At 42.9% G+C, this 27,957-nt stretch overlaps 3 protein-coding genes and 1 pseudogene across 6 annotated transcripts; 2 read left to right on the top strand and 2 right to left on the bottom strand.

The window, feature by feature from the left end:
- Nucleotides 1–5: 5 nt before the first annotated feature.
- On the bottom strand, nt 6–12,108 carry LOC310990323 (testis-expressed protein 2-like). Of its 3 annotated transcripts, none has more exons than XM_083977664.1 (12): nt 11,642–12,108; nt 6,559–7,909; nt 4,876–5,076; nt 4,184–4,457; nt 3,903–4,090; nt 3,198–3,404; nt 2,586–2,685; nt 2,014–2,146; nt 1,750–1,887; nt 1,071–1,280; nt 854–974; nt 6–755 (listed from the first exon to the last, which is right to left on the bottom strand). In XM_083977664.1, exons 2-12 carry the CDS (start codon nt 7,753–7,755, stop codon nt 609–611), a joined length of 2,916 nt encoding a protein of 971 aa, XP_083833790.1. In that variant the 5' UTR covers nt 7,756–7,909; nt 11,642–12,108; the 3' UTR covers nt 6–608. The 3 variants fall into 3 exon arrangements, with proteins under 3 accessions (XP_083833790.1, XP_083833791.1, XP_083833792.1); XM_083977665.1 differs by lacking the exon at nt 11,642–12,108 and adding an exon at nt 8,038–8,114; XM_083977666.1 differs by lacking the exon at nt 4,876–5,076.
- A 1,302-nt stretch (nt 12,109–13,410) lies between these two features.
- LOC310989878 (uncharacterized protein) lies at nt 13,411–20,683 on the bottom strand (the record flags this gene model as incomplete). Its single annotated transcript, XM_083977030.1, has 5 exons — nt 20,449–20,683; nt 18,804–19,171; nt 15,627–15,726; nt 13,947–14,373; nt 13,411–13,423 (listed from the first exon to the last, which is right to left on the bottom strand). The coding sequence occupies exons 1-5, from the start codon at nt 20,630–20,632 to the stop codon at nt 13,411–13,413; spliced, it is 1,092 nt and encodes a 363-aa protein (XP_083833156.1). The 5' UTR covers nt 20,633–20,683.
- Nucleotides 20,684–21,260: 577 nt separating this feature from the next.
- LOC310990033 (methionine-R-sulfoxide reductase B1-A-like) lies at nt 21,261–23,637 on the top strand. The gene is made up of 4 exons (XM_083977253.1): nt 21,261–21,398; nt 21,993–22,135; nt 22,307–22,421; nt 22,843–23,637. The coding sequence occupies exons 1-4, from the start codon at nt 21,344–21,346 to the stop codon at nt 22,860–22,862; spliced, it is 333 nt and encodes a 110-aa protein (XP_083833379.1). The 5' UTR covers nt 21,261–21,343; the 3' UTR covers nt 22,863–23,637.
- A 132-nt stretch (nt 23,638–23,769) lies between these two features.
- LOC310990014 (methionine-R-sulfoxide reductase B1-A-like) lies at nt 23,770–24,787 on the top strand (annotated as a pseudogene). The gene is made up of 4 exons (XR_014596498.1): nt 23,770–23,955; nt 24,046–24,188; nt 24,297–24,411; nt 24,495–24,787. The product of XR_014596498.1 is annotated as a methionine-R-sulfoxide reductase B1-A-like (transcript).
- Nucleotides 24,788–27,957: the final 3,170 nt, after the last annotated feature.

The following is a 27,957-nucleotide window of genomic DNA, read 5'->3' as shown; positions in this document are numbered from 1 at the left end:
ATAGATTTAAAGTTTGGAACAGGTTTTTATTGTTCACTGAGAAATCCATGAGCATATTACAGTTACACTGTTCAGAAATAACATGCATCATGGCAGCTTGGCTGAAATGAACAGAAAGTTCTTATTAGGTTATTATCTTATTTTTTTCACCTCCTAATTTGTTCAACCTCTTTTAAAGGATCAGCGGATAAGAAAATGGATTGATGGACAGTTTGGTGTTCGGTTTTCATCCATTTAAAACAGTAGCCATGAACAACACCTTGTTTTTGTGCAGTAAAGACATTCTGATCTTCACCTACATCAGCACCTTTTGGAAACCCAGTGGACCGTGTCCACTGTCTCACTGGTGATCAGGGTGTTAGGTCTGGTTCAATATCTTCACAGTAGGGGGCACTGTAGCACCATTGTCACAGTCTCGAGGTCAATACCATGTCCCATGTGCCCTCAGGAGGCATCTATCCCACACTGGTAACAATGAACATGCTCAGGATGAACACTAAGCCGGTACCCAGCTGCAGCTGCCTCACAGTCCATGAGATTCATGGCAATAGCTGCACATTAGCTATTTTGCATCAGGAAATATCCCATCTGTAGCTTTATGGGAGCCATTACTCTGACATGTACTCCTGGGACTCCATGGAGGACTGTTGGGATGTGGATTGGATTGAGGAGTGGTGGGATGTCGGTGGATTTTCCAGGCCAGATGTCATCAGGGGCAGATACAGATCGTCCATATTGGGCATAACTAACACTTTCTGTTGATCAACAATGATTAAAAGTGACATTAACCTCTAATATAAACAATAAAAATGCGGATTCAAATAATTTTGAACAGACTCATGAACTCACTCACCTGGAACTCGCACTGCAGCTTTTTCTCAATCCACTCAGTGACATGGGTGAAGGTGACCTCCCTCTCGCCGAGCATGGGACGCACATGGAGGTCTAACCTGGGAGGCACCCGGAAGCTGTACCTGAAAGAGAGAGAAAGAGTGCTAGTGAAGAAAGATACAAAGAAATGATTGACCATAAAATGTTCAGTTTGCATGGAATCTGTGTATGAACAGTACCATATCCTGTCAGTAGGAGGAGGTGGGATGTTGATGGCCAGAGTACCAGAGAGCTCCAGGACCTCTACACTCAGCATCAGAGGCATGTTGGACACCTCAGCTATCTTCTTCTTGATGTACTCGTTCTCTGTGGCCTTCTGGAAGTATTTGGACTTTGCTATCTTGTCCACAAATCTCAGGAATTTCCTGCTTGTGCTGCCACCAGTATGCCTGGGATTTAAAAAAAAGAAGAAAAAAAAAGGGATAATATTATAAGTGCTTATGTACTGCCAATCCAAAACATGACAGTCACTGGATTGATTTTTTTCAACTTACTAGTTTAAAAAACTGTCTGAAATGGTTGAATTGCTAAGAATAGACACAGAATTTAAAAAAAGGATGTTGATCCTCCACTTTTTTGTTCAACATAAAGGCAGTTAGGTAGACCTCTTTAAATAAGTTGAAACTTTCAAGGATCTTTTGAAAACATTTCAGCTTTTACACGCCTTATCCTTCCTTAAATTCATGTTACTTTACATATTTCTGATAAATGTCTGTTAAACTTGACCCAAACTGCCAAGACACTCTGTGCTCTGACATTAAATTCAGCACCTAAATATTTTTGCCTGACAGTTTTCCTTTTCTTTCCCATCTAAAATCCTGTCTGGGATAGAAAACAACAATGAATTTTTTTATTTACCCATCAGCTGCTACGACTGTGCTCTTATCTCCAACAGATCCCTGGGGCTCAGATGGAGGGGCTTCCTCTTCATCAGACGAGCCTGCGCTGGATGACTCTTCATCACTATCGGCCAGTATACACAGCCTGGGCTTACAGCTGAAAAACACACCGGTGGTGCCTCTTAATGCAAACTACTACAAAGCTTAGAAAACACACTTATCCTCAGCATGTTCACCTATCCTATTTATAAAATGAGAAATATTAAAGTTGAATGAACCTCACCCCACTTGCTGGGTCTCTGGGACACAGTGAGTCTCGTCCTCTCCCTCTTTACCCAGTTTACACAGGTTCATCTTAGTCTCCAGGGTCATCTGAAGGCAGCCTGTGTACATCACCTCCATTTCCAGCCACAGGCCTTGGAGATGGAGAGAGGGAGTTAAAGCAGAGGCGACAGCTAACAGCTATCAGGTAGCAGGCAATCTGGCAGATTTCTTGGTCTAAAGTAAACGCTAAACACTTTGGTTTGGAGGCTGAGTCGACTTCCTTTGTTGATCTCCTCTGGCACGGTGTTGTTGCATGGGGAACATTAGACCAACAGAGGATAGCTTTGGCATGTTATTGTTGGTTGAGCTTAGTCAAGACTAAGAGGATTGCTAATCGCTTCAGTAGGAGACAATGGAAAGCTTTTAAGGCGGGCATGACGAACTCTGTAATGAAATAAATGAGATCATGGCCTGAGCTGACTGCAGGAATGTGACAGAGAGAGATCTGGGTAGACGCTGTCGGCTAAACTTATTTGACCTCATAAAAGAAAACTCATCAGTTTAAGCCACAGGGGAGTGTGCGTACTGTACCTCTGCGGTCCAGCGTGGGTTTGGACGTGCTAAGGACCTGGGGTAGACAGGTGCCCATGTCCAGATCAGCCAGAGTCAGTTCATTCATGAAGTATGGCAACTGTAATGGGGCAGACAGTCGGGTTAATGATGGAATAATTACCTTCAAATTAGATCAGCGTATGACAAACAGAGAGACCCGCACTGAGTACCTCAAACAAAAGAGCAAACGATGGAGGCCTGCAGGAAGTGTGTCAGTGTGAGAAGAGAGAGAGAGAGAGATGGTGTGTGTCAAAGAGGAGAGTGGGAAATGAGTGATGGGATGTTGTGGTGCCATCAGTACGACTCCTGCCTTAGGAACCAGAGGCAGTGCATTATCAGCTCACACAAACACACACGCAGGCACACGCACACACACACACACGCAGCATCAATGTAGCTTGTGTTTTTTGACCTTGTGCAGACCCTGGTGTTGCTATTCAGCTCAGATCATCCAGTGACACAGTTTGTAGAGCTCTGACCTACACTACACTCACTGTTGCCAGGTGATATTATGACACTGATGATGCTACTGATGATGAAGATGAATGTGCGTAACAAAGAACATCAGTTGCAACCATCGATCGCCCTCACCTTGATCTTGCTGAGTTTCTTCTGGATCTTGTGCGCCACCTGATCCGTCCAGTACTTCTCCCGGAGAAAGTCCCAGAAGATCCTTCCCACCACTGAGTTGACCCAGGTGGGCTGGCCCTCTGCAGAGCATCCCCCTGCCCCTGAGCCTGAGCCTGTGCTGGACTCAGCTCCAGCGTGACCTCCAGAGTTGTGCTCTTCATTGTGAATCTGCAGCAAATTTCAGAGAAAAAAATACGTTTGCAATTTTTCACTGACTCATCATGACAGCGTCTCAGCGGGCTGGCAATTCCAAAACACCCAGACTGGGATTAGCGGCCGAGTCTGGTACTCTGCAGATGCACCACACGCAGTTCCTATTAATATCCTTCCAGCTACTTGATACCTGATATTTCTGCATGTTGACATTTGGTCTCGTCAGCAAGGATATATTTAGCTGAGCAAGCATCCTGGAAAAGGCTGATATGAGTGCAGAGCAGAACAGTGGCTTATATCGACCAGCTCTGATCAAAGGGAGTATTAGCCTGACACCCAGAGGTTACGTATAGCAGCAGCAATGTTGTGATATCTCCTCCTGACTGACAGGGCTTCTTTTATTTGAAGTCTGATACATAAAGGAGGAGAGTTAAACGTTCAAAGCATATATCAACCTTTACTGCCCCGCTCGCTGCTGGATCTAAAAGCTGAAGGAAAATGTTGCTCATTAACCTTCTTGTGGGTCGTGGGGCTTCCCTTTTCACTGGGGCAGGGGCTGGGTGTGGGGTTGCAACTCTCTGAGCCAATCAGCTGAGTCATGTAGATGCAGTAGTCCAGCAGCGTTCTTGTTTTCATGGCTCCTGGCAAATCCTGCAGCTCCTCCGTGCTCTCTTTGACCGCATCCCCACCAGGTAGCGTTTCTGAAGGGGGAAGTCAAAGATAGATACATAGTGAGTGGGCTGAAGCGTGTCGTTAAACGTCGCCACGAATCACTATAAACCATGACATCTTACCTGCGTTCTCCTCTCCACTCACACTGCTCTTGGCTCCGGAGGCGGACAGGAAGTGCTGGAACCACTCCTCCTTCTCTCTCCCCGTGCGGCCGAACAGGTAGAGTGTGACAGGAAGCTGGTGGTCCGGTAAGGCGTGTATCTCTGTCTTTTCCTCCTCCTCCTGCCCTTCAACCAGGCTCTCCTCCCCTACCTCCCCCTCAGCCAGAGTGATGCAGATGGGATACTTCTTGTTCCACACCCTCTTGCGAGCCAGACCAGGAGGCAACAAAGACACCTGGGATAAAAATGAACAGAATGGGAACATTAAAAAAAAAAAAAAAAAAACTTTTTTTTATCTCTTTCTCTCTTTCCATAACACATGCTGGCAGGCAGAAATGTGTTGACTGTTAACTACTGCCAAAAGCCCTCCCCGCATTGATTATATTGTGTGCTAGCTTTATTCTATTACCCTACTGAAAGCCACTGTTGCCTGCCTCAGTGGGGCATAGTGGAGGGGTCAAGTTTATTCAGAGTGTCATCACTTCAGGCCTAATCCCTCTGGTCTTTCACCTCCGTGTTAGATGACAAAGTGGGTGAAGAGAGATGAGGAGTGAGGAGTTCAGATGAGAGGTCACCTTGCTTCTCTCTCTTTTTTAACTCCCCCCGGGGAGAGACATGCATGCTGTGCTGGGACCTATGAGTGACACACTGACCTTACAGTTAGACAGCTGATAAGTGCAAGAACGTAAAAACACGGCATCCCGGGGCGACTCATCGAACGCCGCCCATCGAGGGATGTTGGCACGCGGTTGTGCCAGGCGCAGCCGGCTTCCCTCCAGCGTGACGTAGACCGAGTGCGTGATGGAGGGGTGGAAAGTCTCAGGGTCGTAGCCGTGCGTCTCGTTCATCCAGCCCTGTAGGGAAAAGCGATGGAAAGCGGCAACACAGTGAGTAACAAATCACTTCACAGTTCTCCTACATAACTGAACAGTCTTGACAGCTGTGTTGTGGCATTATTTATGTGCATTTAACTAAGTGTTAATATCAAGCAGGAAATATGTCAACCAAGCAAAGTCTCTACTCAGGCAAATGAAATTCACAGCGAGTGGTGTAAACTGTGACAATACAGCTCAGCAGGAGGGGAAACATGAGCCATGGCAGAATACATCTGTCTCATTTAACACTGTGAAATAGCTTACGGCCTCATACTAGAAACTCCTCTGTCCTCACGAACTTCACCTTACCTGAACCTGCTACTGCTGCCTTTAATGAGGCAGGCAGCACAGCGGGGTTGTCACCAATGTAAACCTCCCCTCAAATGCTGAACCCGCTGTTCCTATGGGTCGGTTTTAATACAGAGATGACTACAAAACTAATCCAGACACTTCTGATAGTACCGCGCCATCCACTGCCTCACATGTCTGCTGTTGTTTGCTGTTATGATCCCTGACCCTTCAGAAACAAACACTAAAGTTCGTACCTCATTTCCATGTAGCCAAATCAGTCAAACGAAACCAGGAAGTAGGCTAATGTTGGAGCATCATTTCAATGCATCTCAGTGCTAAATATCTACAGCCATGTTGGAGTAGGTCTAGTCTTTTGACCTTGTTAACATGCACTTTAAAAAAAATAATTTCTTAAACACAATTACCATCTTATTTTGGTGTGTTAGCGCGCAAATATACTGTATAAGTGTTGGCATGCTAATGTTGTTTAGCACTAAAGTACAACTAAGGATTCACTCCAGCCCTCTGTAACTCTGTAAGGAGAAGAGGCCTAGCTAATGGATGGATGTATGGATGGTAAAGTCAGACTGTCAAAGTTTTTACTACTGGTTCTAAAAGGGCATGGCTGTTTGTGCTATACTTGATGGCAATTTGTTTAATTGGTGCAGAGTCATTTTACAAAATCTATGATGTCAACCTTTTGGCTGTAGTATAAGACGCCTAGGGTAGAAAATAGCATTCATCGTCTGTCTGCACTATATTTCATGTCAATCCAGTATAGCTGTTGATATAATTCAGTCTAGACCACAGTAGTGAATTGGACAGTATTGTCATTCCTAGAGCTGCGAGCAGCATGGGTTAAAATTTAAAAAGGAAGTAATTGGAAAAAAAAGGAAAACATAAATAAATCTGTTAACGTCAACTTTTGATGAAATAAACAGACTGGTAAGTATAGGTATAGCTGTCTGTGGCCACACACAAAAGCATGAATGATTCATACTAATTCAGAATTTATACTCTGCTCATTGGTTTTTCCAAGTCAGTGCCTAGCTCTCCACTACACTTAGCCTACATGGATACATCACTGCACAGCCAGGTTTTGGCAAAAGTATAGAAAAACAATGTTATAACATCAGATTGTTTTTGTACTATACTTGACTACTGTGTTACCTCTAGGATTTCTGGATCTGTGAGCTTATCATCCAGTGGACACATGCTGGACTTGAAGCGAGAGCCCTTGTTGCTTCTGGTATTTGAGCGTTGCGGGGCAAACATGAACAAGACCACCAGTCCCAGCATGAAGCCACACGCAACCCCAACAGATAGACCCGTCAGATAAGGGGGGAGAGGCAGCACAAAAAACCCGTAAGCTAGAAGACCCACAGGGACGAGCCAGTGAAAGGGCAGCGATGAGCCTGGGACTATGCCTCGAGGCTGGGCGTAAGTTTTGCGATGCGTCCCTCTGGATCTGTTCTGGAGCTCCACTACTTGAAGCACATCTCCGTAAGTCTGAATTTCATAATGGCTGTCTCTGCTGTGAGTGTGGTGGTCTGCGGAGCCAGAGGATTTCAATAATGAACCCTTTTGGAGTCTTCTCAGAGGAGTTTCAAACACTCCTCTGTGCTCACTGTCAGTCCTCCTAAAGCACTTAAACTCTGCATCTTCACCGCTCATCTCTCTTCCACAGCTCCCTTGAGAGGCCGGTGAGTCTCCAGCACCAGAGGCCCTCCCCTGCTTGGGGCTGCCCGAGCTTTCGTCCCCCATGATCTTACTCAGCATGCTCAGAGGATCCTGCATGGCCTCCGAAAATTTCCTCCGCGTGTCCTCCAGCTCAGCAATCAGCGAGCTGCCCCGGGGTTCAGTGGGTGACATGCTGCCTGTGGAAGGAGGTGACGCCCAGTCGTCATTCTCGATCAGTCCACCCGTTTCGGGCCTTGCCTCTAGGATCCTTGGCTGGGTAAGCTGTTTCCAAGGATGCAAATGAAGCTTGGAGTCAGACTTGGAGAGATTGACCTCCGGCTCAACCCGGCGGGAGATCTCCGTGCTCAGAGACTTGACCAGACTGAGGAGAGGTTTGCTTCTTAGCGAGCTGCTTTCCCTTGGCTCAAGGTCCGTAGAGGAAGATTTTACCAAGTTTGTGGTGACAAGCAGGCCTGCCGATGATGACGACAGGTCAGCTAGAGAGCCCGGGGAGGAGGGTGAGTGAGGCAGGAAGGGCTGGGAACGGTGGCCTTGACTCAGGTCCAAATCGATCCCCAAACTGAGGTCAGGCTGGCTCTCTCTGGCTTGTGACTTATCTTTGGAGAAGGCCACGGTGGGACCCTCATCGTGGTGGTCCAGACTGAAGATGAGCTTGCTCTCCTCCATGCTGGCCGTCAACCAACCACAAGCTATGGTGAGAAAACAGTCAACCAAAGGGTGTAGCCGACTTCCAAAACATGGAGCATGGTGCTAATGCTGGGAGTCTGTAACGGCACGTAGGCTTGAAAGATCCCTCTTGGGTACCTCATCATGTTGGATGCTGGAAATGTGGTGAGACATAAAAAAAAAAGAATATTAAAATTAAACAGTTTAAACAAATCCTTAGCAATATTTCTTTTGAAAACAATTTGTAACATTTAACATCAAAGGTCCATTCTGCTTCTTTACCAGCCACTCTGACCTTTTCCTTCCTCTTTGTTCCCTTGTCTCCGTCACTTTTCTAATTTTCTCTCCTTTCACCTCGAGACCTTTATTTTTAAATCGCCTCTGCACCCCCTACTGTGTCTGTTTTACTGTTCCCCCTCAGGCATTTGTGTGATTCATTCTGCATGTGCTGTCAATTCACACATACTGTCTGAGTTTGAGTAAGGTAGGGATGGGTGAGTGCTTTGTTTCTGGAATAATCTGAGGAGTCATTAGCCCAGAGAGTCACACTTAATCCCAAATTAGATGCAATGGCCCATTAGCTATCTTCCATCATCGTTCATGCCAATTTTTTGCGTCACGCATAGTCTAATGAGACCTGGAAGAAACAACAAGCCATAATTTCTTGGCATTATTTAAAGCAGTTTTCCTGCAGGAGATGTAGATTGTTATTTATTTACAGTCTCTGTCAAAATTTTCCAAAATAGTTCAGGAATTCAAAACAGCAATTCTTTGATCACATGTTCACTCCTCTAAATGCATGGCTACCTCAGGTTTGATTAAAGTGAAACTCAGGGGGACAAAATGGTGGCATCTGCTCGTGTAGATGATGAAAGTGAGAACGTGCTATGTCTAAAGTGTGAGGACAAACACTTGAACAAGCACTAAAGATAAATATACCAACATGAGGTTAAACTGTGATGGCTTATTCCATGCTAAAGGTCAGAAAGAGTCCGTATCGCCACCTCATTTAGCCCCGGTGAACATGAACCTGGATGGAATGAACATAAAGCATCAGACTCAACTTACAGAAAAAGAAAATCAATTGTGTTGTGTCAAAAATACACAGGGAGCACAGTGTGTCATATGATCACCTCACAGTGTCAGTGGAGTCTGCGGGAAGATGTTATACGCCCACCAGAAATCTGCAATGCTCACAACAGCCACCACAGACACAGGCACTGGTATATCTTTAATGCAGCACCTTAATGTGTGCAGGCTATGGCCATGGCGTGCTTGATTCTAGGTTGCTCTTCCCTCTGCCACAAGCATACACCAGTGTGCCAACCAGTTGCTCAAATGTCAAAACAGATCACAGCCTCTCTGGTGAATGGCCCCGTGAGGCCCCTAGATAGAAGTCCAGATGGCAACAAATAGAGGAGATGGAGAGTTACGAATGATGGCAGCCCAGGAGGAGCAGGAAACGAAAGCCGCTCCAGGTTGTGGTAAATGGTAGATGGGCTGCACTTACACACAGGGCTTTTATGGCTCCTACCTACCACTCAGAGCGCTTTACAATGGAAGCCATTCACCCACCTAGACCACACACATTCACAAACTGATGATACATTGATTCAGTATCTCTAAGGACACTTCCAAATGTGGAATAGGGTAGTCAGGAAAAAATATAACAGGGAAGAAAATAACGGGAATTTTTTTCCCCCCCAACCACACTCTTCAAGACTCTCCATCGTGCTTTTGAAAGCATAACAATTAGACACTCCCTTGGGAAATCTGAGCTTTTGAGAGTATGTGGATCTATAACATGCTGTTAAGTGTTTGTTTACATGTGACAGCCACTGACATGCATCATGGAAGGCATGCCGCACAGCCCAATTCACAGACAGTCAACAGCCACGGTCCAGACTCAGAGTGGATTAACTCTAATCCTTCATATTAAAGAGGCTTTTACGACAGGAAATTAAGACACTTGAGACATGAATTAAATCTGATGAATGGGCAATCAGCATGTTTCAATTTCTGATCATTTTTCAGACACACAAAGGCATAATGCAGTGTCATACTTGTAGTCACCAGCTGGCTTAGAGAGCAATACAAATTGTTTGTATTTATAGATAAGTGCAGCATGTGTACACTGACTATTAGAGATGATCCACAAACTGATGAAAAACTTTATGAAAACAATTAAAGAACGTAAAAGACAAAGAAATGATCCTGCACATTACGAATTCTGGTCATAACTGGATGAACCCAATTTTCAAGGCTACAGTTTGTTACCATGTTGCTGCTGGCTCACCACTTACCTCCCCACCTTCTCTGCACACTGTTCATAAGAAGAGAAATTAATTTTTAGCACCAACCTGCCTGGCTGTTCGTCCAATCTAATTAACCAAAAGCGTTGCCTCGCCGGTGCTAAACCTGCTCCAGACAGCCCCTAATCAATTTCTGCTTCAGAGTCAATTTCTGTCAGTTCTTGCTGACACAGAAAGGAAAACCTTCACTGCTCAGAGGAATAGTCAGCGGCGATTTGGCAACTTTCCAGTTTGGATAGTGCCTGAATTTCTGCAGAGGTAAGGAAGGAAATAAAGAGCAACCACCCGACCACTGACACAGGATTCAAAGGGAAAATGTTTAGAGGTCTGTAGGTTTTCTGTTTGTTCATGGGAAATGGAAAGTGAAGCGGATATTTTTATTTCATTTTAAGCAAAGGCAGAACTGTATTTCCAAATGCATGCCAAGTTCTGTAACAAATACCGAGTGGGCAGATGGCTGAGTGATAATCACAGAAAAACAGAGCTATAATCTGATCCAGTCAAAATATACTTAATATTGATATTTTCAACAACAGATTGTGATTTACTTATGGCAGGAAAGGCTGTCTTTTTCCAGTTATGATTTCTTTGCTTATTATTTCCCCCTACTAATAATTTGAATAGGAAATGCCAAAAATGGTCATCACAGTTTCCCAGAGCCAAAGAAAACTCTTTCAGAGCATTTTTTGTGTTCAAACAAGCCAAAAAAACAAATATATAGATTCACCAGTCATTATGGAGGAAATGTTTATGAAGTTAAAGGTAGAAACTTTAATGACTGAAGGTATTAGAGGCCTGTTTAAACGAAAGGTTTGTAAGCCTCACGACAAACAGGACAGGTAGATTCAAGAGTCTATTAGTGAGTGGTAGATCACTTAAAGTGGATTAAAAATGGAGAGGGAGAAATGATGTGACCATCTGAAAAATCCAATTTTAATCCTGGTGTCAGCATGGGACTGAGTCCTGCCAAAAAATCATCATGTCTTTACCAGTCTGTCCTCCTCTTGGCCTTTCTATCCTGGCTTAACAAGGACAATGGGGTAAAAAGGGAACTGAATATTCTTCTTTCTCTCTAAGATGTGCTTCATTAAAACCCAAGGGTAGTGTTGTGTAGGCGGGTTATATGAGGACGGACTATCATTCTGGTCTATTCTTATTCTTCTTTTGTAAATGGCATTCTTGTGCTTCATCCTGCCCTCAGACTACCATTTGACCCCGATGACTGACACATTTGGCTCTGGGCTTGGTGTTTGTCTGGGTATCACATGGTCAGTGCCAGCGAAGCTCTGCTTTATCCCATTAGGAAAATCATTAAGATAATATCTGCTTTTGCTAAAAGAGGTCGATTAACTCTTTATGAACAATTGAGTCAACTTTTTTTCCCCACATCCAAGAGGGCTGTTTCAATAGAAGCCAAATACATCACTGGATTGTCACTGTGTTGTTTCTGTCCTCACCTGTAGAGAATTGCTCAAGTCTTGTAGCCTACTATAAGCAATACAAGACATATATACTCTCCTGTTAGGACTGGGTGCACGGGTAACTACAGCAGTCGGTAACACACAAGCACTTACATGAATATCCCATGCTGCTGCTGCTGCTGCTGCTGCTGGTGGCATCAGTGGCAAAGGTTTGGAGACGTCGGCTCGTGCAGGTCCGTGCTCCGGGCTGCAGTGATCGCTCTGGATGCTGCAGAGTGCGGTGAGCTGCACACGGAAATGCGCACCACCCACGACCCCGCTAAAAATATTCAGACAACTTTCTTTTTTTTTTTTTTTACTCCGATTGTTTCCCGTCTCCGTCGCGAATCGGCAATAAAATAAAATGAATCGTATTCGAACAAACAGTTTATCTCCAAGGTGAACGCGTCAGAGATGTTGGCGCCGTTTGGACATCGCGGCTTCCTTCCGCTCGAGGAGACGTCTATACCCAACGCAGAATAATGTGATTATTGGGAGCCCTGGCTGCAGACTGGACCGACCTCTAATCCAGATTAGGTTTGAAGGGCCAACAGTTGACGGAGCGACGACTCCTCTCTGATCCAAACACACACTCAGCTCAACTCCCCCTCTCTCTGACACCGCAGTCCTGTACGCAGACTTATGTAATTGCACGACCTGCAAAATTCACGCCAGTTACTGCTCAAAAGCCCCTTATTTAAAAGCCACATTTAAAAAAAAAAATGTTTTTGTTATAACGACATGGCAAGTGTCCACGCAGGCACTACAGCAATTTGCAAACAGGATGTTTTCTTAATCCCCCCTCTAATTAAATTATACACAGCTTCTAGGTCTCTCTTTATGGGGATGCATGTTGAAGGCTTTTTATAATCATCAAGCTTGTATGTAAGCCTGGACATAGAGAGAGAGAGACAGGAGGAGCCTGTACATAAATACTGACAGGGAGGTGATAACCTGACTGTCAATGACCTGAGTGTCTGCAGGATGCACCTTCAAAAACATAGGATTTTATGGACACTGGAGTGGCATAAAAATGTTGTTACAGCGGGGCTTAATGCTAAAAGGCAGAGATTGAAGATGCAGGGATGCTGCTGTCTGCAGCAATTCACTGATCAATTGATTGAGTCACTGATTGATTATCACTGACACACAACCAGTTTTGAATGCTGCTGCTCTAAGATATAGATTCTTTACAACCAAGGGTAAAAAATAAAAACAACAATGAAGCCTCAAATAGACAAATATGAATCAGTTTTTATGTTTATATCTAAATTTGAGCATTAGTTACGACCATGTTCATCTCAGTACCAGATAAATAATGCTGCAAACAGCTGAGACAGTTATCTTGTCTTTCAGTTCAACTCCTACAAAATAACTGTGTGTTGCTGCCACCTTTTGGCCAAACTACAGAAGAAGAGTCACTTTCGTTGCAGCTGGAGATGCGGTCACTTGCCATTACCTGAAGAATTTATAATGGTAAAAATCTATGAAAAGATGCTGAATTTAGCCTAAAAAATGATTGTGGAATGTTTCTTGGTGTTCACATCTCAACAGATTGTTATTTCTTTGTAGGCTACCTTCATACCTAAAGCCAGTTCACAGACCCACCAACATGAGTATGTTTTATGGATGAATTTCATCTTGAATGGAAGAAGAACTCACTAGATCTACTTCACTGTAGCTCCGTGCAGGGTACATTTTTTGAAAACAGCCACATGTAAAGTATTTTCTGCTGTTAAATCATTTATTTGACATAAATCCTCATTACAAAAAGAGGAGAGACTCTACACATTTTACTAATGAATTATTAACCCTGCAGATGGAACAACACACACATGTCAGTTACTGAGCGCTCCCCCCTGCATGTGTGTCCTGATGTTGAATCATCTGTCCCCTCTGGCAAAAGATTTGACCACAGATATCACAGGAGAAGGGGTTTTCTCTTGAAAAGCATTTCATGTGATTTCTGAGTTGACCGTGGGTGTAAAAGAATTTCCCACATGATCCGCACTGGTACGGTCTCTCTCCTGTGTGTGTCAATCTATGAGTTTTGAGGTTCTGGCTCTGACTGAATGCTTTCCCACAGACATCACAGTGGTAGGGTCTCTCCCCTGAGTGTATCCTCATGTGCACGGTCAGATGTTCTTTTCGGACAAAGGACTTCCCACAGTCTTGACATTTGAAGTCTTTTATCCCTGTGTGTATTTTTGAGTGTACCTGGAGACATCCGGCGTTGGTAAACGTCTTGCCACAAACGTCACAGACAAGGCGCTTGTTGCGAGCACTCTGCAATTGCTTCTTAGACTCACTTGTCCTATTATGTGTTTTTAGATGCTTTATGAAGGAACGGATGTACTGGAAACTCTTTCCGCACACAGGACAAACACTGTGATCCTTTTGACTTTTACCAGACAAATACCCATCATTCAACGCTGCTTGACCCTTCCGCTTCTTGTTGCCATTCTGTCTATGCAAAACCTTCACCCCTTTGCTGTGCACCCACTCCTCATCACTGTCACTGTTCTCACTCGAAGCCACAGAGTTGTCTGAGGAAACGGGTGGCAGTTCATTAATCATGTGCGTCTCTGGCTGATCGCTTTCTGTTTTCACAGCTTCAGGAGAAACAAACTCTGGTGTGCGACTGTCATCTCTGAGCTCCTCCTGCTCCTCTTTTATTTTGAAATCTATCTGAACCAGGCAGTAGGTTCCATCACTGTTTTCTGTATACGTGCTCGTGTGACGGGACCCTGGTACCTCAGACTGTTCTTGTCTCAAAGGTTGCGTTGACATCTCCTGCAGCACGTCCTCTCCCGTCACAGCACCGTTGGTAAGTGGAGATTCTGTAGCTACAAAAGAGATGGGAGCATGTTACATTGGGTTTGAACTGGAACTGGAACAATCTGCACTCCATTCAGTTGTTGTTCAAATAGTCAAACAATTGTCATTAGCTGCAGCCCTGCTTTACAAATCAATTTGCCAAGGTTAGTCTGCATTGAAAATACTAGTCAAATATACAATTTCCTTGGTCTGCTAAAAATGTACAAGTGATTTTTTTGCAGCCAAAACAGGAGAGAAGGAGATCTATCTGAGGTCTATCTGAGTGGAACTTCCATTTTTGATCAAAGTACATAGAGTGGATTATCTGGAAAATGAAATACAAGAGAGTCTGTATCGCCGCTTGTCATTGCAAAGTCTCATCTTGTTATTAAGGACAGCTGCGATGGATCAACAGTGTAAAGCATGGACAGGAAAAAATCTTTGAAAATAGAATTGGGATGGGAGCAATGACACAGCATATCATCTTGATATTTTGTTTTGTAACGTTGTATTGATTCCCAGATGCCAAACCCTAAACCAAACTGGCACTGGAAAACTAGTGTAGGCATACTTTATATGCCTGTGTTGGTTGATCCCATTGCAAGAATAAAATTATTTAGGTACATGAGATGAACCAGACTAGACCAGAGGGTTTTATCTTATTGGATAAAACAGATATTGTTTCCCTCCTAGAGCATAATTTGCAGCTGCAATTGGTTACGACTCAAAATGTATCAACATGTTGCTGCAAAACTCAAATAGAGCTAACAATCGCAAAAATTGTAATAATAAAGCATGGTAATAATATTGTAGCCTTCCTATCATTAAATGCAGCAGTCACTGTATATAGTTCATTAATTTGATAAACTCTCCCTGCTGTTAGAAACTCTGTAAAACAGTGGACACATGGAAAAGGGTTCAACAATGAATCAATTTATTATTTGCCACTTCATGTTTGTCCAGCAGGCATCTGATTGGTCAATAGTTAACCTGCTCTAGCATCACAGGTTACCATGGTGAGCCATCCCATAACTGGTTAGCCAGCACCTATGGGTGCAGGGCCCTGGTTTCTCTGAGCTCCATAGCAACGGCGACTGATCGAAAAACCAGGACACCAATGTGCACGTAAACGCACCAAAGTCCTTCGGAGAAACCGTGACCTCGGTTTTAATTTCCCGCCTCGGTGAATTGTTTTTGGGTTTTTGTGTTTGTTTTTTATCTCGTCAAGAATTACTGTAAATTCAAAACTTAAGACAACGTGTGTAAAGCCACCAGACCTGACACTCCCCGTCTCTCAGGCGGTGGACACCGGCGTCGTACAGCGCCAACGTGATGGTCTTCTCCACCTCTCCCAGGATCTCCTCCGCCGCCGCGGACAGCCGCTGGTGGACGAAAGACCTGAGCCCGAGCATGGTGCTGTGACTGCCGTGCCGTCCTCCTCAGCAAGTCACAATGCAGCGTGAAAGAGCAGGAAAAGACACCGGTGCAGTGTGGCGGTTTACAGCACCTTAAAAAAGATCATATATGAAAGAGACGCTTCACTCCGTATTTTTTTATTCTGCTTTTTTCTTCTTCTGAGGTTTTACGTTGCCAACCCATCTTGGAGGCGCATTACCGCTCCTGACTGGACTGGAGTAGCTACTGAACTGAAGTCTGCAAAAGCTCACACACAATTATGGCATTTAAATAAACCACTTTTGTTGGAAACACTTTAGTTGTTTGTGTGCAGGTGTTTTGAGTCTTTGTTCTCGACACCTATCACAGCCCTTCCTGATATGACTTTCTAATAATCACCTCTTCTGTCTATGTTGATGGTCCCTTGTAAGATTGCTAAACTTCAAAGACAACTTGGTTTCTGAATTCTTATTTCAGATTTCCACTGCAATCTGCTTGATGATTTCTGGCTGGCAATTGTCTGCATTTTATGTGATGTTGTGTAGGCTACTAGTTGACTCCTGAATCTGTTCTGACAGGATATTTCCTTTTTTTTTTTTTTTTTTTTTTTTTTACAACTGGTCATAGGTTTTCTGTCCATACCATAAGCTGAAGTTGCTGTTACTGATGTAAAATGGGCAATTTGAACCTTCCTGTTCAACAGAAAACTAATCCGTGGGATTGTAAAGGAAATAGATGGATGCCCCTGTGTGACGCCATAACCTACAAATAAATCCTCTTCTGTTTTGGTTGATCCAGGCCATCCACTGAGGGGTGAGTTCATGTTGCAGATATAACTTGCCATAGTACAGAACCAACAGGTTAAGAAGGTCATTTGTTCCTGCAGCTGTTAGTCTGGCTAACAACACTTTGAAATCATAAATTGTAATTTGTGCTTTTATTGATTTGCTGTTGTATTTGTTTGTTTTACTTTGCTGGATGCTTATGTACTACTGCTGTCTGTAAACCAGATTATCCCTCAGGGATAATAAAGGTGCCTTGAACAAAGGCAGAGAATAACATTGGCATACATATTGTGACTAGACAGGTAAAAATAGAGAGACTACTGTAATGTAATTATGACAGAATATTAAACTTTATTGTCCCCCACAAGGATTATTATAAGATATTACACATAACAATATACAAAAATACATATGTATGAAATGTGCAAAACAACAGCTATAAGCTTCAAGAGGAACCAGGTTTTACCCACAGGGATCAGTTCACCTCGTTCATTAGTGCTAACATATTTAAACATACACTATAACATGTAGAACAGCCTTAAGGGATGAACAGTGGACCGTGTGGCTTTTCTTGGTAACAGGTAAAAGGGCTCTTCCAACTGTTCGTCAAAAAAACATATAAAAACATCACATTGGGGCGTTTACAACGTCACAGATGTATTTGTGTGATTTAGACTTCCTCAGCAGAAACAATACATAGTCTAGATGAAATGATCTCAATCTTACACCATCAAATACGTTTACATTCAGACAGTTACCTTCCTCATTTGGTTGTGGATTAATGTGCATAAATAGAAAAATAACACAACACAAAATGTCTGTGCAAGTGAAACAAAATCAGTATGTTCTCTCTGATTTTACAACTACATGGCATGAATTATATCCCATATTACTCTTGTTTCAGGGTGGTAGGCTATCTACTAAATAAAACTAGGTTGGCTGCAGATCAGGTGCAGGAGTGCTCTTGATGCGTGTCAGTAAGAAATAAGGCTAAAAAAAAAAAAGCCAATTGCATGCAAAAAAAAAAGATTAAAACATGGTCAAATAACCTTAGTAATAATATATTTTGCTTTTTAAAGCAAACTGAAAATTTTCTTCAGTCACATTTTTCCGTTAATATGGATATTTGCACATGAATCCCTTCACAATGCTACATTCAAAAAGCTTAAGCTCCACAAAATGAACACTGGTAGCCTATTGCACTAGAAAAAGCCCTCGCTCATCCATGGTTTACTCCAACAGGTGTTTTCACTTTGATTTCGCTTGATTAGACTCAGGTAGTTTCCATGGCAACTCCGCCTAACTTCAATCTTTACACAGAAAAACATGTTCACGGTGAGATGATTTACCCAAAATATCTTTACATAACAACTGGCAGTAAAGAACTGTAGCCTGTGTGTATATATATGATTTGTATATAAACTCAAAAATGTATTTTGTATATAAAAACCTCCTGCTAAACTCACACAATCTGTGAGATGGTCTGTGTGGTTCGTCCGTTTTCACTCAGCAGCTGCCTTTTCATGAGTTTGTAGGTGCACCTTAAGATTGGGTGCAAACCTGTACCTCATGCCACAAACATTACAGGCGTAAGGCCTCTCTCCCGTGTGTGTGGTTCTGTGTCTCGTCATCTGTCCGCTTTGCCGAAAACATTTACCGCAAATATCACACGGGTACGGTTTTTCTCCTGAATGGTATCTCATGTGTGTTTTGAGGTGACTGCTTGTGTTGAAAAGTTTGCCACACAGGTCACAATGATACGGTCTCTCCCCCGAATGGCTTCTTTTATGAATTGTGAGGTTCTGACTCTGGCTGAATGCTTTTCCGCAGATATCACAGTGATACGGTTTCTCCCCAGAATGGGTCCTCACGTGGACAATGAGATGCTCTCTACGGTAAAACGTTTTGCCGCATTCTTGACAGGCAAACTCTTTTACACCCGTGTGTATCCTTTCGTGCAGCCGGAGACAACGGTTACTGGCAAAAGTCTTTCCGCAAATGTCACAAAAATATGTTTTGTTGTGGCAACCTTTCAAATGAGTTACCAACTCTTTTGTAGACTCGTGTGTCATCCCACAAACAGTGCAGTCAGTGTTGGTCTCGTGTGTTTTTATGTGCTTCATCAAGGAGCCGATGTACTGAAATCCTTTGCCACATAAATGGCAAAAACTGCGATCCTTTTGCCCTTTCGCAGAAGGCAATGCTGCTTCCTCCTTATCGTCATTGCCACTTTGTCCCTGCAGTATCTTTCCTCCGTTATGTTCTCCTTTGCTGTTTACCAACTCCTCATCACTCTCGTTGTTCTCGCTCTGAGCTGCAGAGCAGTCCAAAGACAGCGGCTCCAGTTCAGATGAGGCCTGCGTCTCTGGCTCACTTTTCACAATTTCAGGGGAAGGAAATACAATCTCCTGTTGCTGAATCTCATCCCCAACGTCCTCCTCTTTTATCTCAGACATCTTGAACTCCGTCTCAGCTGTGCTCCAGTCATTGCTATCCAGGTCTGTGCTAGTTTGCGAGGGGCCTGGCAACTCAGCCTTCAGACGGAAGGTGGTAGACTCATCTGCGGTTGAGGGTCCTGGGGTTTTTTGCAGCAGTGGGGTGTCACATTGGTCCTCATGTTCTGCAGTGCTGCTCGCCAATGGAAGCTCTGCAGGTAGAAAAGAGACAGACATAAAGGTTACCGAGCAGCCTGTGATGTTTCTATTTCAAGTATGAAAATCTCCAATTTGCATGGACGTTCTCCACTAACTCTTCTGTAGCATCGAGGTAGCATTTATCTGATTCCATTTCCATGTTTATCCATATTCCATGTTGTGATCTGTTTGTAAACAACATCTATTGCACGTCTGCCCTGTCTGGTCAACTATTTATTAAAGGTATAGTTCACCCAAAATTCACTCATTATCTACTCACCCTCATGTCGACTAAGGGCTAGGAGAATTTTCAGAGTCCTCCGTGCCTTCTCGGAGTTACAGGGGGGTCCACGCAGCAGTATTTGTCCATATAATGGTTGTGAATGGGGCTCACTTTTCTTCGTTCAAAAAGACACACCAAAAAACATCCAAATACCTCCCTTAGTCGACATGAGGGTGAGTAGATCATGAGTGAAATTTGAATTTTGGGTGAACTATCCCTTTAAATTGGATCATCAAAGAAATCAGATACAAGCAACTCTCCTGTTCAGGAAATCGCAGTCTGCAAGCAGTTAGCTGCAACCACCATATACATAATTCGCATTATGTGTGAAATTAACTCTTATTGGTCAGAAACAGGTGGGGAGTGGCTGTGGTTTAAACTCAGCCCTCCCTTCGTTGGTGCCCACTGGCTGGCACATGTTGGTCCCATCTTCAGCACATGGACCTCCAGATCTGAAACACAACAAACCCTCCCTATACACTGACATAATTTTCCATCGCAGGTGTCTGAGGGTCCAAGGCAGATAAGACAGATCATTAAAACTTCTTCCTCACAATGCTGCATTCAGCAGGCCACAGGCCTCTCCTCCCTACGGCCTTGGAAATGTTTTGCTTTCACTGTGGCTCTGTGTGCCCTCAGCTTACCTCTGAATGATCAAACAGGTTACTGGTATTTATTACATTAGGAATCAGGCTCAACACAAATCTATATGGTTTGCTTACAAGTTTCAGTTGTCTTTAAACTCAATGGGTTAGTCAAAAATATAAGGCACAACAGGTTAGTTAAAACACAAGGCTAAACTCTACTACTAACACCTCTTAAGCTGCACAGCTCTCACAGTGTTGAAATATTTAGTCCAATGCTGCAGCAGAGCTCAGACAACTAGAAAGTGGACTCAGTGCGCGCATGCGTAAATGAGGGGAAACATCCTGCTACTTCTTCAGCCACCTCTGGATATGAGGATACGCCTCCACGCAGCAACATTCAAGCAAAACTACAGTCTCTCACCTGATTTGTTTCGCAGAAGGCCCAGCTGGTGTCGCAGACTTTCCACCTCCTCTTTGGATCGACTAACTTCGGCTTCGTACAGCGCTAACGTGATGGTCTTCTCCACCTCTCCCAGGATCTCCTCCGCCGCCGCGTACAGCCGCTGGTGGACGAACGACCTCAGCTGGAGCATCGTGGTGTCCATGTCTCTGCTGCAGGGTCTCCGAGCACAAACATTAGCGACAGCGGCTGTAAAGCGACAAGATTAACTCACTCTGCTAACCCACCTCCAACATGTCAAATCCCACAGACTGTGACCTGCCAGCTGACACAGCGACACATCCGGTTTGAACCGTTCACAATAAAAGTGATAGTTCCACAAAGACGAAATTTGGAGAATTGCTCCACAACAAAATTAAGACGTCAAAAGTAATTTTGATTCTAGTCACTAAACTGTCTGACTGTTGTTGTTTTTTTCAATCAGGTATATTTTGCCGCCTCGTTATCTATTTAAAGTGAGTGTATCCAGTGTAGCCTACAATATATCATGATTCTGAAGCTGGTACAAAAAGTACTGATGACAACTGATTTTCAAAAAGGAGAAATAATAATAATATATATATATATATATATTTTTTTTTTTTTACATGTTTTGAATTGGTATTGTATTACATTGGATTAAGTCATACATGCATTAGTAGTATTAAAGAATTATTCCATCTATGAAATAAATGCCTGTAGTTTATTACTCGATTTTTATTTGTGAATAATTATTTCTAAATGAGGACTTTAAAAAAAAGTTATGTAACTTTATTTTGAAGGGCCGGCTTTTAGACCGGAAGTGTCCTTGTTGCCGTCAGTGTGTCCAGCTCCGAGCAGGAGGCTGATTAAATACATCACTACACTGAGAGACACGATGTCGTTTTGTTCTTTCTTCGGCGGGGAGGTCTTTAAAGACCATTTTAAACCAGGTACCTTTACGACTTTGACTTTTTACTTTGTTCGTAGTTTGTGTTTAACAGTGAGGATATTTAGGACAAAGTTAACGATAAACAGCTAGCCACTGTTGGCTAACTTCGTTGCACCGCTAAATAACTACAAATATCCGCGTGTATCCGACTAAAATGTCCATGCATGTTCCTCTCAGCTGTTGATAATAACAATAACAAAGTTTTACACGGGCTTGATACTGTGCACTGGTTTACTTTTAAACCAAACTGGCTGGAAAAGACAAGACTAGACAAAACTTATCAGCAACTTTTGTAATCATTGGTCAGGTTACACAATATGTTACAAAACCGGTTCTAGGTTATTTAAATACGACAGGACTTCCGTGTTAGATATTTACAAATACAAACATAACAAAGTTTATGTAAGGTCACTGAAAACTATAAAAGGAAGACACTGAAAGAAACAAAACATGTCAAATGATTAAAAGTTAACATAGCACTGACATGGTGTCAAGTCTGTGCTGGCCTGGGGGTAATGTGTAGTGAGATCTGTGTGGAAATAGTCGTCTCGTCATGTTGTACATCTGCCATCACCTCCCTTCCTTCACTCCTCAGGGATTTACGTTTGCTCCAAGTGTGATCACCAGCTGTTCTCCAGCCAGTCCAAGTATGAGCACTCCTCTCCCTGGCCGGCCTTCACAGAAACCGTCCTGGAGGACAGTGTATCCAAACATCAGGAGAGGCCAGGGGCATACAAGGTAGGCACCAAATACTTCATTTAATAACTGAACCTCTCAGAGGAAGCTGAGTGTAAACATTTAAGTCTAATTGAGATATCATGCAATGAAATATACCAAGCGACTTACTACTCTCTAAGGACTTTTTGTGTTTAGTTTGGGTGTATGATGATGATGATGATGTTGTTCCAGGTGCGGTGTGGGAAGTGTGGAAACGGGCTGGGGCATGAGTTTGTGAACGATGGGCCAGGCAAAGGGTTGTCTCGCTTCTGAATATTCAGCAGCTCACTGAAGTTCGTCCCTAAAGGTACAAACGGCCAGAAGTTTTTACTTCGGGTTACATGGGTCCTAGAAATCCACCTGTCAATTTTGGGCAGATGCCAATTGTTATGTGAGCAAACAGGGCTTTGGTGTTGTAATACATCCTCCTGCACAGGGCAATTTCCTCTAGATGTGTTGTCATACCAAGTTTTTTATTTGGAAATATCCTTTAAAATTTGGAGAAAACATGAAGAATTCTTCCAGTACCAATTGGTTAGCAAAAAGTGTATTGATTGAATTAACTTGGAAAACTATGTAAAGCTTTTAATTTTGCATGATCATCAGTCTTGATGTGTTTTGACAATTTCTGTTCGGAGACGGTGCCTTTCAAGATTTACATGTGTTTGAGGCCAAAACTGCTTCTACACAATCCCTACATCTCCCTGTCTCCCTCTGCTCTCTCCCAGATAAGGTTGATGGACAGTAAGGTGAGCTGGTAGTGGTACGTGACACTGGACTCTCTGCAGCTGAAGGTGCGGTCAGTGGATGAAGAGATCTGGGACAAAGCCCAATCTGGGAGCTCCAGACCTCCGATGAGTGGTGACCTCGCTGGACAGCCAGAACAGAGGAGGAGTGGTCTTATCACCTTTTTATTATGCAATAATCACAGACTCAGTTACCAGGATCACCTCACTGATGACACAATCTCTAGCTCATCAGTTAGACATAGATCGACACTTGCATTGTCTTATGGGGAGAGCAGACCTTGTCTGTAAGCTATTTCTTTATGGGGGACTAAAGGCTTTTGTTTGTTTGCCTTCACAGTTTTTCCTGTATTTCTACTGCTCTCTCTCAAAACTGTCAAGGTATAAATTAACAAATATCCTAGAAACCAGCATCCTACAAAACTGAATCTAAGACGACGTGAACCTTTTCCAAAGAAACTCATGTTTTGTTTTGTTTTTTCATTAATTTGAGTTTTAGATGCAGAAAATGACTTAACACAAATACTATTTTCATTAGATAAAATAAAGATGATGAAGTTTACATCGGTCTTAAAGAGCTTTATGTAAGTGGATCAAAATGACTAATATGCAAATAATTGCGAAATATATTTTAAATAAGTATACAGTGCTCTCCCAATATACAGTATTTTGGTACGTCCTGTTAACAACCATTTATGTGAAACCACTTTTTCTAGATGCGATTGTAATGTGTTGCTTTTTTCCCTGATGAAGAATCAAATAAATTATTAAACTATTGATGGACTCAGGTATTATCACAAACATGAAGTGTCTGGCCTGCAATTATTTTTTAACAGTTTAAAGATGGCACACTTGCTTTAGGATTACTGCCATCCTGTGGAAGTGAGGAGAATGAGAGCCGGTGTTACACAAGCTGGACCGAGCTGTTGACACCTGATCTGGCCATGCCGAGGCTGGGTGACTTTGCAAATGTCTTTCTAAACCAACGGAAGGGAAACTAGTTTGTGTTTTAAGGGGCTGAGGCTTTTAACATGGATGAAATGTCCTATTGCTCTTTTTCTAATGGAGAAGAATACAAAAACCACTTCCAGCCTGGTGAGTGACAGACGCGTGAGGTTGCTTGTCGAGGGGAAACAAGTCTCCCTGTCGTGAACATAAAATCACGACTCTTTTCTTTGCACTCAGGTATATATGTGTGTTCTGAATGTGGGCACGAGTTATTTTCCAGCACATCAAAATTTGAGCACTCCACTCCTTGGCCGGCCTTCTCAGAGACGATCCACGAGGACAGCGTCTCCAAACACCCCGAAGCATGGGGACCCATAAAGGTAGATTATCATCCCTAAGCAGCACTGTTGACAAGTTACCTCGACTAAATTGGATTTACTTAATCACTGTGAGTTTTGAGTTGAACATTCTTGATTTGAATGTGTCAGGTTTGTTGTGGAAAGTGTGGCAATGGACTGGGCCACGAGTTCTTGTATGATGGACCAAGAGACGGGCTGTCACGCTTCTGAATCTTCAGCAGCTCACTGATGTTCATCCCTAAAGGTGGGCTTTTTATGTAAATGGTTCTACTGTAGCTTACACACACACTATTCACCTTTAACCCACTCTTTTGAACCTCTCCACAGAAAAGGTTGTTGGGCAGAAAGGTGAGCCGTGAAAGAGAAGGCAGTTTTCTGCTGCTGTAGGTGCAGACAGTGGATGAAGTGCTCGGGAATGAAGCCATAACAGGAATCCCGGCTACTGATGGATGCTGGTCTCACCTAGCAGAAAGGACAGGCTGATCTCAACCACTTTAATAAACCACAGCCACAGAGACATGTATGTAAACTAACTGCTATGTCATACAGATTCAGTCAAATCCATTTGTACTGTACACCTGTTTAATTTGCCTCTCTGGCAAATAGTTTAATGTGTTTGAAAAAAAAAAAACTCTGCCAGATGATGGACCTTGTTTGTCTTTGTATTGCACATTGTTTTCTGGCCTTGATATAAATTAATTTGCCCTCCTGCATCTGTGAAAATCTGCGGTAGCCTATACATGAACGCCAATCCTCAGAAATGCAATTACACATTTTCATCAGCAGATGGGGCTATATACCCTGTGGTCCGTTCTTTGTGTGAAGAAAACTTTAAGACACTAAAAGTAAAGTGAGATTTTAGTAAGAAATACCACTAATACTACTACCAGCTCTGTTGATTCAGGCTGTCTCGGTGTCATCTGTCTCTTTGTGTAATCTCAGAGTGACTCCATATTGTTGAGATCAGGGCTCTGTGGGGGCCAGACCATCTGTTACAGGGCTGCTTGTTCCTCTTGTCTCTGAAGATGGTTCTTTCTGACTCTGGCTGTGTGTTTGGGGTCGTTGTCCTGCTGCAGAAGGAATTCTGGACTGACCAGACGCCTCCCTGAGAGTCTACATCTTACAACCTCAGTGCTCACAACATTTGCACTACACTGTACAGGACTACAACATATGGCTGGATATTAATATGGTGAATGAAGGAGTATACCCTGTGACTAAAGCAAATATACTATAATGAATATTTAGTTAATTTAACAAAATAACACATTTAACTGTAGTGTTCAGTCACTCTTTATTTGTGTGCATTATAAAATTACTTGGAGAGAGTTCATGTCTGAAAAGATTCCGTGTCTCATATGGACCCTCTCAATTAATATGCCAAAATAAATAAAGTAAATATCTGAACAGCACGTCCAATGCAAAGTTCTGCAGGAAATGTGCCCACATGTCACCTCCCACTAATGCCAATACAAGGACCTGTTCTAGGAAGCAGATTCACTGAGATGTCTGGACAAAAAAGCATTTTCCATATCACTCCGTTAGAGATGTGAGGGGGCTGTGTGTTTTTCTACCCAGCCAAGATAACTCAATTACCTATTCCTTGGCCAGCCGAGCCGTGGAATTTCTAAACAAAGTGAGGATGCGGGGGGTACGTTCAACAGCTCCGGTGCTGTTTAAGTGTCTGGGATGAGCAGGTGTGGAGCTGCTCATTTCAAACGCTGGATGGTCAGAGGGGGGAAGATGAAAGCTTCAGGGCAGGCCAGAGGATTAAGAAAGGAAGTGCCTGTATTCATAGTTAGTAAAGCATTTAAAGCACTGTTTGATTCAAATCATATGATTATTCCATGATAAAAAAGCAAGCAGCAGCTGCAAATGCGTCAATGTGTGTAATAATGTGCATTTTTGCCTTTTGCTTAAAGAGTAGTGGTAACACTTTACAATTAGGGTCCCTTAATTAACATTAGTTAGTTCATTATTAAGCATTAATATATAAACTAATGTGTTAATTAATGCTGAGTAATGCATACATAATAACTAATTATATTATTCAACTTTTATTATTACTTAATAATTTATTAACTAACTTTGAGTAGTAAACATTAGTTAACTGCTTACTAATAGGCTACATTAATTCATGTGTTTCCTAATCCTAAGTAATAAATAATAATGATTGTTAATATATCTGTAAACAATTAATTAATGCTTAATAATGTACTGACTAACGTTAATTATGGGACCCTTATTGTAAAGTGTTACCAGAGTATAAGAAATACAGAAAAAAGTGTTGTTCACTGTATTCAAAGTCTCTCATCTTTCCAGCTTTCAGCTCAAACCTTAACATTGTCTCACCTCAACCTCTTCATTAATTGCGTAAAACCTTCCCTGTGACTGATTAGATGCCATTGTTTTGTATCTCCTGTTTTATCTCTGCAGCTGGCACACAGACTAAACTGTCCTCGGGGCCGGGGGTGAAGTCTGGAGGTGGAAAAGGGGGAGTTTGAGAAAGGATGAGCTGCAAACCCACCAACAGACAGACAAAGAGGAAAAACATTCAAAGATAAACTAAATGTGAGAATGAGAGATGGAGAGGAAAAGGAAATTGCACAAAACACAGGACAGTAATTAATGTTTGCTATCTCAAAGAACACTCTTTGTGGTTGGCATCTGAGCACAGCTGTATGGCTGAGAGGAAGTAAACAGGAAGGAGGAAGTGGTATTCCGCCGATAGAATCATGAGACAGACCCCACTTTTCTTCCCCTGACCTCTGGGGCTCATCCTGCTTGTAAAGCAAACATGATCCTTAATTACATTAAACCACTACTATGCAGCCGTGAGGGCCGAAGGCTTCGACGTCCGACTGAACATATGTGTGGTTCCAGTGACTCATTCAACGGGACATCTTGTTTTAATTGTAACCTATATGAGCCTGTTGCTTAGATGTGGATGTTTACGGGCACTTGCACCTGCTTCTGTTTTGAGCCACAGAGGAAAAGTGTCTCATTCTGCGTCCTTCGTAAGTTCGTAGAGGTAATGTTCCCTAAAAACATCTGTCGTCCAGTGGCTCTGCTTCACCCACCACAGAAGCTGTGATCACTTTGTGGGAGGAATAAAAGCTCCTGAATGCATGACTGTAACAGAAATAGAGGAAACTCCTTTCATCAGGGGGTAATATCTGCAGTATGTGAGTTAACCCCACTATATGGGATGTCTCCATCTATACATGGTAGGGCTGCCCTGCACATGTTACACACACACACACACACACACACACACACACACACACACACACACACACAGACACTAACACACATGTTCGCATAACATCTGTCTTCCTCTGAGTACTGAATGAAAGGATAAACAAACCTTTTATACATGACCCTGGAATGTGATTTATGCTCCGGATCAAAGGAAAGTTCTGGAAACTGCAGGCAGTCCAGGTCGGGCATTGTTGTAATTCTGTCCGGACAACATGTGCTTGAAAGAGAAGAAGCCTATGAAAACCAAAATGAGAATATTTCTGCCCATCCTCTCTGACAGGCCCAGCAATGAACCACAAGATGAGATGATGTGTAGTTTACTGAGTTTATAAACAGATTTTATGTGGCGTGGGTATATGAAACACATATCTTGACGGGCCGTATTGGTTATAAACACTGTAAATTTGGAATGGGGAGTAATAAAAATACAATTACATTAAGGCAGAAACAATGGGAAACCTCAAATTTCGGTTGCCTCCAACAAAACGTCAACAGTTTAAACATGTGAGGGATCGCTTTGCAGAAAGCG

The sequence above is a fragment of the Trachurus trachurus genome, assembly GCF_905171665.1.
Source record: "Trachurus trachurus genome assembly, chromosome: 8".
Classification (NCBI taxonomy): domain Eukaryota; kingdom Metazoa; phylum Chordata; class Actinopteri; order Carangiformes; family Carangidae; genus Trachurus; species Trachurus trachurus.
Note: the sequence above shows the minus strand (reverse complement) of the source record. Positions and strands in the feature narration are given on the sequence as shown.